The sequence below is a fragment of the Sus scrofa genome, chromosome 1, assembly GCF_000003025.6.
Source record: "Sus scrofa isolate TJ Tabasco breed Duroc chromosome 1, Sscrofa11.1, whole genome shotgun sequence".
In the NCBI taxonomy this organism is placed as follows: Eukaryota; Metazoa; Chordata; class Mammalia; order Artiodactyla; family Suidae; genus Sus; species Sus scrofa.
The window spans coordinates 9,974,635-9,994,231 of NC_010443.5; the positions used below are offsets into that span (position 1 = coordinate 9,974,635).

At 40.6% G+C, this 19,597-nt stretch overlaps 1 protein-coding gene across 13 annotated transcripts in view; it reads right to left on the minus strand.

Moving 5' to 3' along the window:
• ARID1B (AT-rich interaction domain 1B) overlaps positions 1-19,597 on the minus strand; it is a 435,755-nt gene that overhangs the window by 183,008 nt on the left and 233,150 nt on the right. For 8 of the 13 annotated variants that reach the window (XM_021071898.1, XM_021071886.1, XM_021071920.1 and 5 more), the window contains one exon: positions 1,521-1,562. The exons of the other annotated variants lie outside the window; for them this stretch is intronic. In XM_021071898.1, the coding sequence (XP_020927557.1) occupies positions 1,521-1,562 (42 nt within the window). The remainder of the gene's footprint in view (positions 1-1,520; positions 1,563-19,597) is intronic. 13 annotated transcript variants of the gene reach the window in all.

The following is a 19,597-nucleotide window of genomic DNA, read 5'->3' on the forward strand; positions in this document are numbered from 1 at the left end:
TAGCTCGCAGCAGATCCATAACTCGCTGAGCAAGGGCAGGGATCAAACCCACACCCTCATGGAGATAGCATCAGGTTCTTAACCCACTGCGCCACAACGGGAACTCCCCTCTAAAAAGTTTCGATTCTGTAGTATTACAATGTCAGCCACCTGAACTTGCAGCACAACTATTATATTGTACTGACAATGAACAAAACACCAAGCATCTAGAAGGGAAAGCGGGAGTCAGGTAATCACCCACACCTTGTGCTCTCGAGTTTTCACCAACGATTCCCCAACACTTCTGACTTTCAAAGTAATTAATGGCACCTACACTGTCCTTTTGCACAGCTTTAGGAAAGTAAAGTCAGACTCTCCTAGTAAGTGCTTCTCATCAGTTTAGTTACCTGGTTTAAGAATTACCAGCCAATATGTGCAAAAGGCAAGTCAATCGGATAAAAACACAGGTCTGGAAGACTGTCATTCTAAAAACCTGTGACTCCTTCCCCGGGTTCTGCATCTCCGTGTAGCCAGCCTCTTCCACGGTCTCATCCTCAGCTCCTCTGCCCTCCCGCCCTCTGCGACCATCAGTTCCTGCGGCCTTACTTCCTAAGGCACCTTCCTCTTTCCGCTTCCACTTTTCTAGCTCAGGCCCACAGCGCCTCTCACCTGACCTACTCGACTGCGCTTCACTGGTCTCTGGCAAATCCATCCTCCACAAAGTGGCCAAAATCAACTATCTAAGCTGCAAATCTAACCAGCCCTTGACTTTAAATCTGTTAATAGCTTCACATTTCCTTTAGGATAAAATCCAAACCTTTTACCTTTCCAACTTTGGATCACAGGTAGAATTTAACTGCTTTCGGTTCCCTCTGATTTTTTTCATGGTTCGCCTCTGATCTGAAAACAACTCTCCTTTCTCCTGTTCCTCTCCTGCCTAAATACAATCAAGCCTCCAAACTCTGCTGGCAATCAACCTGCTACAGGACCTTCCTACTCAAGTCCACAGCAAGCCCACCATCCTCAGCCTCATTCCAGCCTGGTGGCAACCACACCACAGTTACCTGTTTATAGGCCTGTGTCTACCAGCTGACTGCGAGCAACATGCGGGCAGGAGCCGAGATTTAATTTAGTTGTGACTGAACACAGGGGTTCAAAAACTATTTGAAGCAGGAATAATGAATAGATGAATGAATGAAGCTAGAATTATGAACCAAAAACAGCATTTTGGTAGCATTCAGTGGTTGGATTTTACAGCCCCCAAACTGAGGGGAACTTTCAGTAATTCTAATTACTACTAAATAAAACTCTTGTTTTCCTGTACTATTTCTCACATTCTCCACCAAAAAAAAAAAAGGAAAAGGAAAAGGAAATACTACCATAATCTAATCTTAATACCAATAAAAGAGAAATCCTACACTTTGGAAGAAATCAGGGCCTCCCTATTTGATTTTTTTTTTTTTCTAAAGCCCTCTCTGTTGAGCCTTCTAATGCACGCAGGGGAGCTTATCCTCCACAATAAGCTACATCAGACTACACACCTTGAGTCCAAAGGCAGTATCCTCCGAGGTCAAGACTTCAACCTGAAATCATAAGGAAAAAAATAATTTAGGCACTATCAAAAACCTTCTTTGAGTCTAGCCCCAGACACCAGAGCACAGGCATGGCCTGGAAACTAAGAGTTCTGAGAAGCTGGTGTTCAATTTACGCCAGGTGTCAGGAAGGAGCGATCTGTCTCTCCCAGAGTCAGGTGTAAATCCAGGTCACTGCCCGGGTTCCAGTTTTACAACAGGGTGAGCACCTATCAAATTAGTATATTTGCCATGGTGATGAAGTGGTGGTGAAGTTCCTGAGAATGATCTGAGAAGTTAGGAGACTCATCCTTCTACTTAAATCACAAGGTGTTGCTATTCTTTTTGATCTTTTACTGACAGACAGTGAGGGGAAAGTTATGCTTCGTAAAGCAATTTCATCATGCTTGTGAAGCTGCTAGTAATTTCTTGTCCTGCTCACATCAGAGTGGGCAGTCCTGCATCTCGGGAATGCGGCAGAGCAAGAGTTCCTGAAAGCAATGCTCCAGAAAAGGCAGGCGGGAGTCTAAGCAACAGGTTGTGAAATGATGGCAAAACTTCAAAATTGCCTGTCGGTCTTCTGCATCAGAAGACGGAGCTCATTAACATGAATTTTAAAAGCTGCGAGGAACCAGACGTGTATTGATAATTGCTGTTTTTTAAATAGGATTATTCAGTCTGGTATATAAAGTGTTTGTTTAACTTTGACTACTACAAAGTACCAGTAGAAAGGAGCAAGGAAAGAAAGCAACAGAACAGATAAGGATATTTTTTAAGTGTCGGGGGCAGGCAGTGGGGGTGGGGCAATAATATCAGACTACCTGGCTTCACTGTTAGTTTTAAACCTCTCAAAATGAGGCATTTCTGGCAGACTTTAAGTAGAATACATACAGGCCGTCCAACAAAGTGTTTTATTATAAAACAAAATTGGATTTTTCCTTTGGGGGAGAAAATAACAGAAGGGAAAATCATTTCAATAAGAGTATCATCCAGTATGAACATAAAGGGGTCAAAAAATAAAAGAGGAAGCAAACTGTATTCTCCTGCTGCTTTACTAAAAGTGAGGCTCACCCACCACCTGGCACCTGACAGAGGCTGGTGCACAAAGCAAGAGAGGGCCTCATTGGGTACCAAGAAGATGAGCAGCCTGCTTTTGATGAAAACCATATGTTGCTGTTACCAAACGTGCTTTTAGGCTAAAGACTGAAATGTTGGATCAACGACAGCACAAAATCATTAGAAGAGTCACTGACAGCATTTCTGTGTACACTTAGATTTCCAAAGTTAATTGTTAGATTTACAAATAAGCTCTTATTATAGACGTTTAGTTTAAAAAAAAAAAAAAACAGTTATTTCCAATTTACATATGTTTGACTTTCCTAAGTCCTGGCTTTCACAGCTCTAGGTTACTAACTTCAGACATTTTTACATTAAAACCTCTAATCAACACTGGGATTTGAGGTGAGGGGAAGAGCAAGCAACAACAAATGTGGCAAATCTGGACTGCTGTAAACACAATACGACATTTACTCCAGAGGGACCCACGGAGTTCGTATCTGCATACTTCAGTGTTAGGAACTTTCACCCGTGACGGGGTATTTTCATATGGATAGAACTGATTTTAAAGAATATGTTTAAATCGGCAAAAATCATCCCCCGGGTGAGTTCCACATTTGTTTAACATATTACAAAAAGAAAAAAAAAGTCAAAGTAATAAGAAAAGTCAACAGCAAATAGGAATCTACTTAAAGATACGGCTTTAGTATATTTGACAACTTGAGATGACACAAGCCAAAGCTATCAGGTGGAATTTAGGAACTCCCCGCGTGGCCCCGTCAGTAGAGAGAGGCAAAGACAGACCTTGGGGACCAGAGAAGGAGGTGGAGCTCAAGTGTCAGCCGCACCCTCCACCCCAGACTGGGTCTGCAGGAGGGCTCCGAGTGCTGTTCTCAAGTCTCTTTAAGTATTAACCACTTTAATTAAAGCAACTTTAACAAACGTATGCTTTGCTCAAAGGCCCTGTGTTAAATACATGTGCACTCTAGTTCAGTATCCTTTATAGTTTGTTTCTGTAAGACTGTAATTGCAATACCTATAGAAAAACAGCTGAGATTTAAAACACAAGATTAACCTCAACATAATGAAAAAGAAAGATCAATGCCGTACTAAGGTTTTCACACTGTATCTGAGAGCGATTTTACCTAAGTTGGAAGGAATCCCCCTCTAGTGGGAGTAAGGGTGTATTTCAACCGTCACACGTAATTTTCAGGTGGTTGTCATTAAACTTAGCTAGCAACAGCAATCAGCTAGGTTTTTTTGTCCTTTTATCATAAGTGAGAATCTTTTAAACACAAAAAGAAAAGTAGTTTCTATTTCATAAGCCCAACACTTTTAATTCCAATAAATGAGCTAGAAGAAGATTTATGCTTATCTGATGGGATCTTAGTTATAAAATAACTAGCATCATGGAATTATTTTGGCTATAAAGTCGTCTCAAATTTATGTTAAAACAAGAATGTACAACTGGAAAACATTAGTACGATCTCCGTGTAAAGATTCAATAAAGAGGTGGGAAGGAGAGAGTGCTGCTGGTCTGTATTTACCTGACTTAGTAACAAAGACTTTGGATATTTACTACATGCAAGGCATGAGCTTAGGACTGTAAGAGATAAAGAGCGATGAGTTTCACTGAGGTATTATTACCTGGATGAAATGTATTTAAACATTCATTTAAAAAATAAACTCAAATTCAGAAATGACTAGATGAGATTACTCATGGTGTCACTTTTCTTTTTAATCTTCAGTTTAGGGAGATTTAACACTGGCAGTATTATAAACATCAAGAAAAAAGGTCACAGGTTTTATCTAAATGAAAATTAGGACATGATACCCAGTGTTCTCTGTCTCTGCACAGATGCTGTAGCAAATGCAAAGATAACTGAATACCCTGATGAGAAGCACGCCCGACATCACTGGGAGAGAGAAGTGTCAAGGAGTCCTGAGGAATAGGTGTGAAGGGATTTGGGCAGCCTAACAAAGCAGACACTTCCTAAGTCTAGGATAAGACCCTTCTTATTAAATCACACTTCTTTCAAATGATGCTAAAACCAACACTTTGTAACACAAGGACCAAAAAAGATTACATTTGTAGAGAACTTCTAAAAACACTGTGGAAGTTCAGTCCACAAAGTTCAGAAGCAGCTGGGCCTTCAGAGTTCTTTCACTCTAATCAAGTAAAAACCCTTCAGTTGGCTTCTCTGTCTCAATTACCCTAACAAGCCCTCCCTCCGCCAAAATTAAAACACCTTAATTTCCAATCATTCTATTCAGAAAGTTGGGAATATGTAAATTGATGAATTTGGAAGGAAAACTGGCTGTAACTTTTCCTTTCTTGAATCTCTTTTCAAAGTACTTTTTACTTTCATCTCTAAAGCAGAAAACAGAAATATCTAGCAGCATTTTCATTACAATAAAACAATACCAAAACTATGTCCCATTTTAATTTAAACAACACCAAAATCAGGATCATATTGTCACAAAAAGAAATAAAGTAACAAAAGATGATTTATAGTCACATACAAAGATTCTTATTCATATTTAAAGGAACGCAAATCAAAACTTCCAACATCATTCTATTTTTCTCACCACAGATTACCAAAGATTAAAAACTTATATAATATTGACAAAGGCGTGGGAAATCACTCAAATCACAGCCTTGCACTGATGATAAGAATACATACCGGGATAAAGTGCAACTTGGCAACATCCACCAAAATGTATATACACATGATTAGGTGTTGACCCAACAACTCCACGAGATTCAAGTGCAAAAGTGAAGATTTACAAAGTTGTTTACCAGAGTTGTTTGCAACAGCAAAGAGCTGAAAACAACCATCTTCCAAATGTCCATCACCGAGGGGGTATTTATGAAATTCTCAGAAAGCTAAGCAATAGAACATGACACCGCTCTTAAAAAGGAGGTATATCTGTGTGTGTAGATAAAGACGTTTTTCTATAATATCACGTGAAGTGAAAAGAAGCACAGCAGTGTGCACAGCAAGCTAACATCTGAGTTAAAAATAAAAGTGGGAGTTGGTTTTATGACCGATATACTGGGACCATTTTAAGACATGCAAGAAATACATCAGTAATTGCCTTACAGGAGAGACATTCTTCACTGTACTTTGTCTCAATGAAAGAATTTTTTCAGAGTTCTGGTTGTGGCTCAGCATAAACTAATCTGACTAGCGTCCATGAGGACATAGGTTCCATGCCTGGCCCCCCTCAGTGGGTTAAGGATCTGCATTGCTGTGAGCTGAGGTGTAGGTCGCAGATGCAGCTTGGATCCGGCATTATTGTGGCTGTGGTGCACGCCAGTGGCTACAGCTCTGATTTGACCCCTAGCCTGGGAACCTCCATATGCTGTGGGTGCGGCCCTAAAAAGATTTTTTAAAAAAAGAATTTTTTCATCAATGCATGTGTTTTTTGTTCCATTAAAAGTAACTGGTTATAAGATAAGCCAATGATAACATTAAAAAGTATTTAATAAATTGCTCAATGTCAATAATAACCATAGAAATGTAAGTAAAGTCTTATCTTTCAACGTGGCAAAGATTAAAAGTAAAGGAGTCAATCCTTGCAGGTACGACCAGACCCCTCAACACTTGTGACAGACATGTAAATAAGAATAGCCACCTCAGAAAACAATTTTCCCTTAGACATCAATAGCCTCAAACATATTCATACTCATTTGCCCAGCCATCTATTTGCTAGAGAAATCTTTGCGATCTAACTGTGATCAACTGTTTACATATTAACTATATATACTATATCATTATTTGAAATAATGACAAACTAGAAAAAAGTTCAAAAGTAAGGGGATGGTTAAATAATGTATGATATATTTGTATGATAGACCATTACAGAATCATGAAAAACTCAATTTTGAGGAAATATTTTATAACATAAGGAAATGCCTTTTTTTTTCTTTTTTTTTTGGAATTTTCTGGATTTATTTATTTTGCTTTTTAGGGCTGCACCTGTGGCATATGGAGGTTTCCAGGCTAGGGGTCCAATCAGAGCTACAGCTACAGGCCTATACCACAGCCACAGCAACGCAGGACCGCAGGACCGGAGCCTCATCTGTGACCTACACCACAGCTCATGGCAACACCGGATCCTTAACCCACTGAACGAGGCCAGGGATTGAACCTGCAACCTCATGGTTCCTAGTCAGATTCATTTCTGCTGCACTACGACGGGAACTCCAGGAAATGCTTTAAAGACGTTACATTTTAAAAAGATTAAAAACAGAAATCTGATGTTATAAATGTTCAAATCTACCGGCTGTCCCCTCCACGCCTTCTAGAATATGTGCCTTGCTGGGACATGTCTTGCCCACTTCAGGATTTTATAATACTCATTCATGTTTTCTTTAGTATGTTTCACTTTATATTTTTTACATTTAAATATTTGATCCGTCTGTAATATTTTGAAATAATGAGGGGAGGAGGTGACTCAGTTTTCATTTTCCACCTGATTAACTGTGATGCAGAATAACCCATTATTTTCTCCAGTGGTTAGAGAGAGCACATCTTCACCATAATTAAATATTAAAATGATATAAATTTTGCTGCCAATTCTAGAGAGGGATGGAAAACCAAAGTTATCCATGAGGTATTCCATCCATGAGATAGGAGTGAGAGAAGATTCTGTGGGAATCTGAAGTCATGTTACTGGTCCACAAGTAAATTACTGAGAATTCACGTGTTCTTAGAAAAAATAATTTTTGCCTGGATTGATGTTTAAGGGATAAAAACACTGTTCTACTTACAAAGATTATTGTGTCTTCTTTGGTTGGTCCAAAAAGACCAACATAACAACTAGAAACATTAAGCATACTTTCCCCTACATTAAAAAGCAGGCATTAATAAATAAATTGCTATCCAAAATCATGTCCCAGGATACACAACAATTTGTACATGGTAGAAAAAGCACTTCCTTCTGTGCCTCTCTTACTCTCCCTCTCACATAAGTACACAGACAGCACATACTGGGTTGCAAACTTCTCATTTTAGCGAGCAAGGAAGTTGTTCAGCCTTTTTTAAAATACCATTTTGTTTATTATTACCACTACTATCATTATCTTACTTTTTTTGTAATCCATTTAAAAAATGAACACTTAACAAAAACCATGTAAAACCTTGGCAGCATTCTTCTCTTGCTTATTATTCTCCTCATTCTCCTTATTAGCATGTATGGGCCACATGACAGCTCAAGGACACAGTTTGCAGAAACTACTGGTAACAGAACATATAACGATGCCTTCTACTGTTAAGGGCTCTGAGTAGAACATCCATTCTCCGAATGTATTTAAAATTAACTAAAAACTTGTACCTATATATGGAACCAATAAATATTAATAACAATGATAAATTTCATCTATGCAACCAAAAAGCATTTCTGTTATACTTAATACAGGGTAGTATAATTTCAAGACAAACAATGGATACGCTATAATTACACTTTTCACTGCAAGTGTTATGCTCACATTATCTTCTATACTAGTACGTTAGCTGTGTCTTCACGTCTAGGCTGTTAAATTTAAAACAAAGATTGTAAGCATTGTGGACACACTCTTTCTAATTATGTTCTCTGAGTGAGATACCTTTGCTTAGGATTTGCGAACTAGTCATGAACTCATGATTTGGCTCAGAGAAAACAGACCTTGAGTGCAAAAAGGGGTGCAAAAAGAGTGTACCATGCAGGTGGAGTCTATTTCTCTGCTCCTTTAATCCGGGCTGGACATGTGATTTGCTTGGATCAACAGAATGCAGCCAGAGAAATCATAGTGTACCACTTCCAAGTCTAAGACTCAAGAGGCAACACACATTTTTCACCATCCTCTAGAACAGCACCCAGCCACCATGTGAACAAGCGCAGACTAGTACGTTGGAGGATAAAAGACATGAGGTTCTGAGCCACTGACTTCAAGAAGCAGAGCCACTTAGCTCACTGTGTAGCCAAACTGAAGGAGGGAGAATGAGCCCAGCAGAAACCAGGAGAACTACCCAGGCCAGACTTTCAAACTGAAGGATTGTGAGCTAAATAAGTGTTGGTTGCTCTGAGCAGTGTGTACGGGCTGGCCTGCTGCACAACAAAAGCTACCTACTGCTCTAAATAGAAGAACTCTAGGTGTCCTACATCTGCTGGCAGAGTTCCAGGCAAGAACAAGGCTCCTTAGGGCGGTTCTGACAGCACTCAGAGCATCTGCACAGGCAAGCTCCCTCCCATGTGAAACTTCCTAAGACCATAAAGTTCCCTCTCAGCCCTTCACAGGGGTCCACAAGGAGTGAAACCGAGTGGCTCCCGCCTGCCTCACGGACCCCCAGTCCTGTCACTCTCCCTCCACGCACAGTGTTTCAGCTACACTGGCTTCCTTTCTGTTCCTGAAAATGGCCACCTCTGACCTCAGAGGCGCTGCACTTGCTGTCCCCTGCTCCTGGAACACTCTGCTACCAGATCTTTCTACTGCTGGGCCCTTCATATCACTCACACAGCCTCAAAGAGCCCCTCTCCTTCGCTGGTATCACCCCCTGAAATGTGCTTGTTTATGATCCCGTTACCAAAATGCAAACTTCCCAAGAGCAGGGACTTTCACATGTCATTCACTCTGGTATGTTTCTTACCTAGAAAACTGCCTGACATGGAGCAGGGGCCCAGTAAATAATTTTTGTTTTCTTTTTAGGGCCACCCCTGTGGCATATGGAGGTTCCCCCGCTAGGGGTCGAATCGGATCTGTAGCCTACACCACAGCCGATCCAAGCCGCTTCTGCGACCTACACCACAGCTCAGGGCAACACCGGATCCTTCACCCACTGAGCGAGGCCAGGGATCGAACTGGCAACCTCGTGGATATTAGTCAGATTCGTTAACTACTGCGCCACGACGGGAACTCCCCAATAAGCAATTATTGAACAAATAAATAGGTATGAATGAACGTGTTGAGGACTGAAACACAATGGAAATGTGAATACATGTTCATAAACCACAACTTCACGCAGTTCCCATGGACAGAGATAGATCTAACAAGATTTAAAATTGCTCCACCTGATATAAATATGTAAGTTAAGGCACCATGTGGCTGATGCTATACATACTTGCATTACATACTAGTGTTATTAAAAACAAAGCAAAGCCAAATCAAGTTTAACTATATTTAATGATGATATATGCGCATTTGATGCACTTGTCTCTCTAGCCAAGAGTCAATTTCAAATTTTTTTAAAAGGATTATGTTTTCAAAATTGATGGCAATGAAGGAAGTATGTTGCTCAAAGACAGATCTATTCTATTTCTGATTTAAAACATAATAATTCCTTTAGAATTGTATCAAGAAATGGCAACAGTAAATATTTTATAACGAACACATACAGTTCACAATCCTTCCAAACTTAATTTCTAAAAGTAAATTCCAGTAAACTGTGAGCTGTGCATTTAAGCAAGTTGACCCCCACACAGCTGATGGTAGGACTGCCCTTCCCAATGCTGCAGGGCATTGCTTGAAGGATATCGACAGACGTGAATCGTGCAGGACAATACTGACACTTCTAGGGCTTAAATGGTCACAGGACCACGCCTACTCCATAGACATCTCCTTGAGACAAACTGGAATATGCGCCCTAGGGTAACCCCACCAGTTCCAAAACAGAGGTATTTGTAGATTTGGGAGCTATAGCTAAAGAAAGCACATGATATAAAAGTTAATCACTTCTATACTTCCCATGTTTATCAAGAAATATGGACTACAGAATTACGAAAAATAAAGACAAATATATGTGTATTTATTCATGATGTCATTTGGCTTTTCTAATATAATGAGTGTATACGAACAATGTAAATTTGGAAAAACTTTTGGAAACAGATATTACTTCCCCCCAAAAAGCAATGTCTTAATACTCACATTTATTTCTGCAAGTTGAATTTTTTTAAGTAGAAAATATATGTATACTAAACAGTTATTCATGACATTATCATTTCTATGTGATTGCTTTCCCTGTATTCAAGTTAACATGTCTTTCTTATTAACATTTTTGACACAATTGTTAAATTCTAGGAGATCTGATGAAGGAAAATATAAAAACTACAGGTGTCCAGGCAGTCAGTTCAACTTCTGAACACTAAGTAGGTGGTTTATTTAAACTTTATAAAAAAAGAATGTATACATGTATGTGTGACTAAGTCACCCTGCTGTATAGTAGAAAATTGACAGAACACTATAACCAGCTATAATGGAAAAAATAAAAATCATTACAAAATTAAAAAATACAGAAAAAAACTAAGATAATACTATTATCTTATCTTACATTGTATCATAGTCACTTTGAATTATGTTATGATTCAATGCTATTTTAAGCAATACTTCACTGTTTACACAAGTATCTATTCATTCATACATAAAATGATATAAAAGTTTATAAAATTAATTATACTACAGTTTGAGAAATTCAAATGCTCCACTGAGCCAGAGTTCCTGTCGTGGCTCAGTGGAAATGAATCCAACTAGGAACCATGAGGTTGCAGGTTTGACCCCTGGCCTTGCCTCGCTCAGTGGGTTAAGGATCCGACATTGCCATGAGCTGTGGTGTAGGTCACAGACGCGGCTTGGATCTGGTGTTGCGGGGGCTGTGGCGTAGGCCGGCAGCTGCAGCTCCAACTGCACCCCTACCCTGAGAACTTACATATGCCATGGGTGCAGCTCTTAGAGAGTAAATAAATAAATAAATAAATAAACATAAGTCAGTCATATACTTTTTTCTCATTTCAATTTCATAAAGAGAAAAATTAGCTTTAAATAAATAACTGGATAAATCTACTGAAATCATAAAAGTTGAAAATTTAGCAAAGGTACTATTTGCCCATACTTAACCAACTCTCTCAGTCCCACCTACCATTAAGGTCAGCTGAGAAAAGAAAGTTGAAAACTGTGATAAAATTATGCAAAGGAGGTACTGAGGACAGGGGGCTTTGGGGACCCCCAGAGAAAGGGTGTGTAAAAGGCAGTCACTCTGTCTACGGGTAGAAGGTGCAGCAAAGATAACTATCTGATTAGATGAGGACAAAAAGGTGTTTTCAAAACAAAATTATTTTTAGGTCAACAAATTTAACTCGTATTATACTGCCCCCAAATGGCTGTTGGTACCATTTGACTGCGTGTCACTAGCTTCTTTTTCTGCTCCCTTCTCTCCTGTCCCTGGCTCCTTAACCCTGCCATCAGGGCCTGCACGTTAACAATGACAGATGAAAAAAAACTTCTTTTTTACCCTAGAATACTTCTAACAAGTTGGTTTAAAAAAATAGTGGAATAGTGGTTATAGTCAGACTTCTAGTGTATCTTTAAGGTCTTTCAAAGTTTAAATTGAATTATTTGACACTATCTTGATTATCAAATTGGAACAGAAAGACAACTCGAAAAAGAATGTGAAAATTATTATACTTAAATTGAGGCACAAAGCTTTACTGTTTACCGTAAAACTTGACTCTTGTTTTAGATGGGACTTATTTTGAACCATCTACCTATTTAACCAGGTAAACTAATAACTGCATAACTATGAAAGAAGTCTCTGGGAAAGACCACGTGTGTGTGCGCGTGTGCGTGCGTGCATGCGTGCGTGTGTGTGTGTGTCTACGTGCGTGCACGCCCATGGCGTGTGGAAGTTCCTGGGCCAGGCACCTGTGCCATAGCGGTGACACCACCAGATTCTTAACTGCTGAACAACCAAGAACTCCCACCACTTTTAATCTCTTCATCAATACCTAATGCGGCATTCACCCAAAGACTGGCCCCACGCCAACCACATCACCTCCTTTGTTCCCTCAAAGGGAAACTCTTTAAGATGTTCTTATGTACTAAGGGCGACAACAATACAAATTTTAAACCAAGCATGTAAGTATGTGAAGGAAACGAAGGCAAGCACAGAAGAGTCCTGGCAGGGGCAAATTAAAGATAAAAGAGGAGGTGTTCCCCTCGTGGCGCAGCGGAAACAGTCCGACTGGGAACCATGAGGTTGTGGGTTTGATCCCTGGCCTCGATCAGTGGGTTAAGGACCCGGTGTTACGGTGAGCTGTGGTGTAGGCTGTAGATGCGGCTCGGATCTGGTGCTGCTGTGGCTCCGGCGTAGGCCGGTGGCTACAGTTCTGATTAGATCCCTAGCCTGGGAACCTCCATGTGCCACAGGAGCAGTCCCAAAAAGACAAAAAAACAGACAAAAAATAAATAAATAAATGAATAAAATAAAATAAAAGAGGAGTTCCTGAGTGCCCCAGCAAGTTAAGGATCTGGTGTTGCAGTGCAGGTTCAACCACAGGAACTTATGCAGTGTCACAGGCGTGGCCAAAAATAGACAGACAGACAAAGAAAAAAAGAACAGAAAGGAAAAAAGAGTTGGAGTCTTCAAGGCAAGTGACTGTCAGCCTAGCACTAGTCCAGTCTGCCCTATCTTCTCTCCAAAATAAGCATATTGTCTAAAAAAATGTACAACAAAGGAGAAAACCTTCAAAAATAGGTATTAGTTGTGAGAAAAAGCTTTGCTACTGAGTTTAATGTCTTCTTGAATTCAAAATTTCAATATTTATCTTCTATAATAAAGGGCTTTCTCTTGAACAACTGAAAAATATTGGTAATTCTGGAGTTTCTGTCGTGGGTCAGTAGTTAACAAATCTGACTAGCATTCATGAGGACGCAGGTTCAATCCCTGGCCTTGCTCAGTGGGTTAAGGATCTGTTGTTGCTGTGTCTGTGGTGTAGGCCAGTAGCTACCGCTCCAATTTGACCCCTAGCCTGGGAACCTCCATATGCTTGCAGGTGCGGCCCCAAAAAAGAAAAACACACACACACACACACACACAATTCAAGATATGGGCATTTCAGTACAAAAAAATGCCAGGGACATATTACAAACCCTCATCTGCTCACCTAAGAACTGGGTGACTGAGGACACAAGAGGCCAGGTTAGACTGGAAAGAATGAACAGAAACATTTTTTTCTTCTTCTTGTGGCTGCACCTGCAGCATGTGGAAGTTCCCAGGCCAGGGGTCAAACTGGAGCTGCAGCTGCTGGTCTATGCCGTAGCCGCAGCAACACCAAATCCAAGCCACATCTGTGACCGACACTGCATCTGTGGCAACACCAGATCCTTAAGCCACGGAGCAAGGCCAGTGATCAAACTGGCATCCTCACAGAGACAGGGTTGGGTCCCCAACCTGCTGAGCAACAACAAGAACTCCCAGAAACTTCTGAAAAGGCACAGCCATGGAACGGAAGACTGACCTAAGTAAGAGGAAAGCACCACACTTGTTAGCAACACTCATGTTGCTATTTCATGTCAAGGGGAACATTTTGACAGGAAATATTAAAGTCACTTTCTCTAATATTGGTGCTGTGTGATGACAGTGCTTCCCTGTAGAATAAATTACTGAAGAGGAACCCTCTGTTGCTACCATAGACAACAGTGTCATATAACAAAACAAAACATGAGTAATTTGTCTTAAAACATGGATTCAAACATGAGAACTGATTTTTTAAAGTAATCCACTGCAGCAAGTTAATAAACGTATCCTTATTACATGATCCAGAAAGCGCATTTCTACATATTTATCCAAGATAAATGAAAACATATTCACCCGAAAACCTGTATGAGAATGTTTATAGAGGCTTTATGCAAAGTTGAGGATAAATTGCAAACAATCCAAATGTCATCAGTTGGTAAATGGATAAACAAAACTACGGATTACATTCTTACCATGGAAAACTGGTCACCAATAAACAAGGGATCGATTACTAATATAAGCAACAACATGGATACATCTCAAATATACTGTGCTAAGTCAAAGAAGTCAAAGCCAGACTCAAAAGGCTACTTACTTTATGATTCCATTTCTATGACATTCTGGAAAACGCAAAACTGTCGGGAAAGAAATTGCATCAGTGCTTACCAGGAGAGTGGTGTGAGAAGCTGACTACAATTGGGCAAAGGGAAACTCTGGGGTGATGGAAACGTTCTATTAAGAGTGTGCTAGGAGTTCCCGTCGTGGCACAGTGGTTAACGAATCCGACTGGGAACCATGAGGTTGCGGGTTCGGTCCCTGCCCTTGCTCAGTGGGTTAACGATCCAGCGTTGCCATGAGCTGTGGTGTTTGGATCCCGCGTTGCTGTGGCTCCGATTGGACCCCTAGCCTGGGAACTTCCATATGCAGCAGGAAAAGACCAAAAAAAAAAAAAAAAAAAAAGGCGTTCTAAGGTTCGACTGGAGTTTTATTCTCTACATATTATTGGATTTTGCATTTCACAGCATAAGAATTCACGGCACTCAGAAAACGTTACCTTTCCCAAATATGCATATAGAACTAAAATAACATCCCAGTTTGTCATGACTTTGATTTTCTTTGTAGAGTATACCTTTTTTCTTTTCTGATAAAGTGTCCTGGATCATAGAACTGAAGTTTACAAGTGATTAATTTCTAGAGGTTTCTGCATGATTTGGGAATTGCTAGAGTTTTCTTTTGGTAGGGAGGATTTGAAGTTTTAGAAATTCTTTGGTCATGTAGAAATAATGTTAGCTTCTCTTCTGAAGATAAAAAGGGATCATGTATCCAATGAAAATCTTTGATATTTAATACAATTGCATATAAATTTGAGTTTAAACATGAAAACCAGCAAACCAACTTAAATCAAAACCACAGCCAACACTAAAGTTGAGGTAGTATGTACAAGTTCAGACAAGAAAATATACAACCTTCAGATCTGAAGTATGATGCTAAGTTTGTCATAAAAGCACTTGACCTATAGCTCAGAGATTCTGAAGTTGTTTTTAAAATTCAAATTAAAAAAAAAAAAAACCTCTTAAAGGACTACAATATTTACATTTATTTGGTAAGCCAGCCCTGATTAATTCTAAGAGGTGTATGAGAAAATTCAAGAATTACTAAGATTATACATTGAAACTACTTTCTACCTGTAAAGTAGCAAAGAGCTTGAAATACAGTCTCAAGGTTAAAAAGCTTGATTTCTAAGTCTGAAACATATCCTCTCAGTAGGCCCTTTCAACATTGCTATATTAAGTAGACTCAGTTTTGTTCATACAACTTCTTTACAGCTTTTTAAACAAAAACCAGGTTTCTGAAATGAAAAATATACAACTAAACTTAAAATTCTAAAAACTAGCTACTTGGCAGTAGCATTCATGTCATAATTTATCAAGAGCTTATAAACAAATTTTGGCCAAGAATTTCCAATAGATTTTTGTCTAGACCAGTGGTTCTCACCCAGGAACAATTTTGCCCCCACCCCACCCCCAAATCAGGGGATATTTGACGATCTCTCGTGATGTTTTTGGTCCTCACAATTGGGGGTCAGGATGGGGTTTGCTCTTTGTATCCCATGTGTGTTACAACGCACAGGACAGCCTCCTTACAACAAGGTATCAGCCCCAAATGTCAGTGGTACCCAGGTCTCAACATGGGAAATCCCAGCTACTGACACTCAAAAGCATCAACACAGAACGACAGATCGTGATTGAAATAATTTTAACAGCAATACAGACAGTGTTTGGGATGAAAGCTAGCTACCTCGGTTGATGAAACAGTTCAGCTGCATCATCATCACAGTCAGGGTGAAGGGCTACAGAACCAAGGTTCCACAGAGCAGTGGTTTAGTGTCGCTGAAGTAAAATGCTATAAAACAAATTCTTCTTTCCGAAGGAAGCTCTCCAGCTCCGTGACAACTCTGCCCAGGCAAATAAACCTATGTATACAAAATGTGAGCTCAATGCTGTATTTTATTTTTAAATGGGGGGAGTGCTTGTTACCAATTATAATTAATACAAATTCACTTATTTTCACAAAATGTGGAAATGGGTAAAAGTCAAAAGTAAAAATAACCTCTGAGATAACTAATGCCTGTTCTGTTAACATGTGTATCGGCAGGTGTGTGTTGCTCAGACAGTTGCTTGAAATCTCACTTAAATCTATTATTTACTTCAAGATTCCCTTTGAAAAATCTGGAGGACTGTAGGAATCTCATACTCATTAGGATATTAAGTTGGCAAAGTATAATTTTCAAAATGTGCTGTAAACCAGGCAAACGCCTGGAGGAAACAGAACCAGCTCTTGGAGAGATGCGGGCATAAATGACTACCCAAATAGTATGTCTTCTGTGCTAACATTTATTTGGGTTAGGGTTTCTGAATCCAAGACTGTATGGTTAACAACAGAATGGTGAATCACGTGAAGTTTCATTTCAGATGTACTTTCATCAACGGAATTAGGGAGGAGTGGCTATGTAACCAGGGAATATGCAGCTGGGAGGATATGAAAGAAGTAAAATTGTATTTTATTAAATTCCTTTCATACTGCTTTCAAATTCCTACAACCTATGTGAACGTTTGTTCTGTTTTCTTTTCCAATTATACATATCATTTCTGAGATATACACAAAATTAAACCTTTCCATTAATTCAATATTCACAAAGCTAGGGAGTTAAAAGCTTGTCAACCCCAAACTCACTTATCTGTACCAATTTAACCACTATTATACAAGACTGTAGCTCAAAACCTAAAAAGAGTTGCTAATCTTGGCTCAGTAATGGTCACCAATGAAAGGCTGCCCTAACACTGCATTCGCTTTTCGTAGTCACTATAGTGTGAAGAGTTGTACGAAAAGCATAAACTGATATATGACTCACCCCTTTTAACAAAACACTCAAATAACATTTGATTAAAGGGGAACTAGCAAGTGTCATATGCTAGCAACTATGATCAGGATTAGAAACATTCCTGCTAGAATCTATTATTTTTACAAAATCTCTAGTTTGTATATACATTTCAAGTGAAAATACAACACAGTCATCTACCAAAATAAACTTTATAACATTATATGGCATAAAAGCAACCAGAAGAATATTAATATTCAGAACTCCTATTCGAGGCCATATTTCTTACATTCTTCAAGACACATTTCCTAGATTCTGCCTCTACATCAATATTGATAAACTATTTCAAAACTACATTTCCAGAATTTCAAAACTAAGTTGACTTGGGTGATAGAGAGAAAACATACCTTATGTAAGCTATTTACGTAAACAGTATCAACATCTGAGTAAACAAACTTTGGAAATTATGTAGTCCACAGAGGAGAATAAAAAGTTTAAAAACCACTGGCTATAGTTGATTACCACTAGTTGGATTACTTCATGTATTATTTAATCTACCATGATTTTGTGTCGTTTAGCTTACTTGCAAGTGTCAAGGATACCTAAATTGCAACATTCTATTTAAATCTCTTACAGAAGGTGACCAATTAGAACTCCCAACGATCCCTAAATTAAATCTTTACGCTGAGAAAGGCCAAACAGCAGAGAGGGAAAATTCCAAAAAGCCTCTTTAGCATTTAATTATCAGCAAGAAAAGACAGGCAGATGAAACTTTACAAGCTTAGACTTTTTCTCAGCTTTTCAAAAATGCTGTGAGTTGGTTTTCCCGCCAAGTAAGGTGGATGAGCATGTACTTTGCTCTAAGCAACAGTTACTACCCAAATGGAAACCCAGTGCTAGTCTAAGCAGCCCCAGCCAGGGTCAGCCTGACTCCTGGCAGCACCCAAGCGGCCAATGGCGGTGGCCGCCCCGCCCCTCACCCGCCCGGCCCAGCTGAGTCCTCATAGGCCTGGGCTTCAGGCCCCTCCCCGCCCCTGTCCGCAAGCATGAGCCCCGCCCAATGTTTGGCAGCCTGGGCTCTGCCCCGCCCCTCGCCTGCCGGCCCCGCCCGGTTTTTTTCAACTGGGATTTGCGCTCTGGCCCCGCCTGGTGATGTTTGGAGGCCGGGGCAGTGCTCTGACCTTCCGCCTCAGCTCCTCTTGTGCTTTTCCACCATCAGGCAATCATTTTAATCTCGCAAAACGAGTCGCAACTCATCCAGCCCAAGAAGTTGGACCCGGTGTTCCTCCGGGGGCGGGGGATAAAGGAGTGCAACGAGAGACGCCCCAAAGCAAGGAGGGAAAAAATTAACACACAGATTCTGGCAAGCCAAACTGGAGGAGGAGGAGGTTGGGGGCAAACGAAGCAATTTGGGATGAAACTGGCACAGGAAAAACACTCTCCGCCTTCGTCACTCCAGCTGGGGTGTTTCGTTCAAATGTTAGGCTGTGTCAGCAGAAACTTTACAAAACCATGTTTGACTGGGCACTCGGCACCTCCTTGCTTAGGTGCCAGTTTTCTGGCTTGGGGAAAAGCTCCACAGGAGACACCCCGGGCTCGCCCTCCCCGGGAAAGAACCCAGGGCTTGAGCGTCCCAGAAAAATGGCCACAGAAAGGCAGGCCCCGGCCAGTGAGGCTGGAAGGGCCCCCCGCCGGCTCGCGGGCTGCGCGCGGGGGAGGGGGGCGGGAGGCGGGGCGAAGGCTGCCTGCCGGGAAACCTGGGGCGGTGGGCGGGGCGCGGTGCCTGCTGGGAGCTCCCTCCCAGAGCTTTGTTGCACAACCTCGCCCCAGCCGCCCTACCAGCTCCGCAGGCTCCTGCACGCAGGCTCGCCGCTGCTCCTCCAAGGGGAGATGCCGGATTCTTGGGGCTCAGGCGTCAAGGGAATTTCTGAACGTGCTTAAATCAATCACCTCCTCCGCCCCCACCCCACCACCCACCCTTTCAGATTTCTTTTTTATACTTTCTTCCTAAATATTTGTCTGTTTTTTGCTAATTGAGTGCCACTTCAAACCACTGGATGTGTAAACTGCTCAACGTTTCTAGGTTATGAAAACGAAACAAACGTAGCTGTTTTTAATGTATGGAGAAATAAAAACAGTAATATTAGGGCTCCTGGCTAGAAAGAGGTTCTCTCTGCTTCAAGTATTTGCTACTCTCCAAAGCTAGTCTTTGGCAAAGAATAAAAATAGATAAGCTATTAGCACGATGAATGATTAACTCTGAGGCTGACAGGCAAGGAAAGAGAAGCAGAAGAAGGCAAGCTGGAGCCGGCGCCTGGGAGAGACGTGGAGAAGGACCGGGC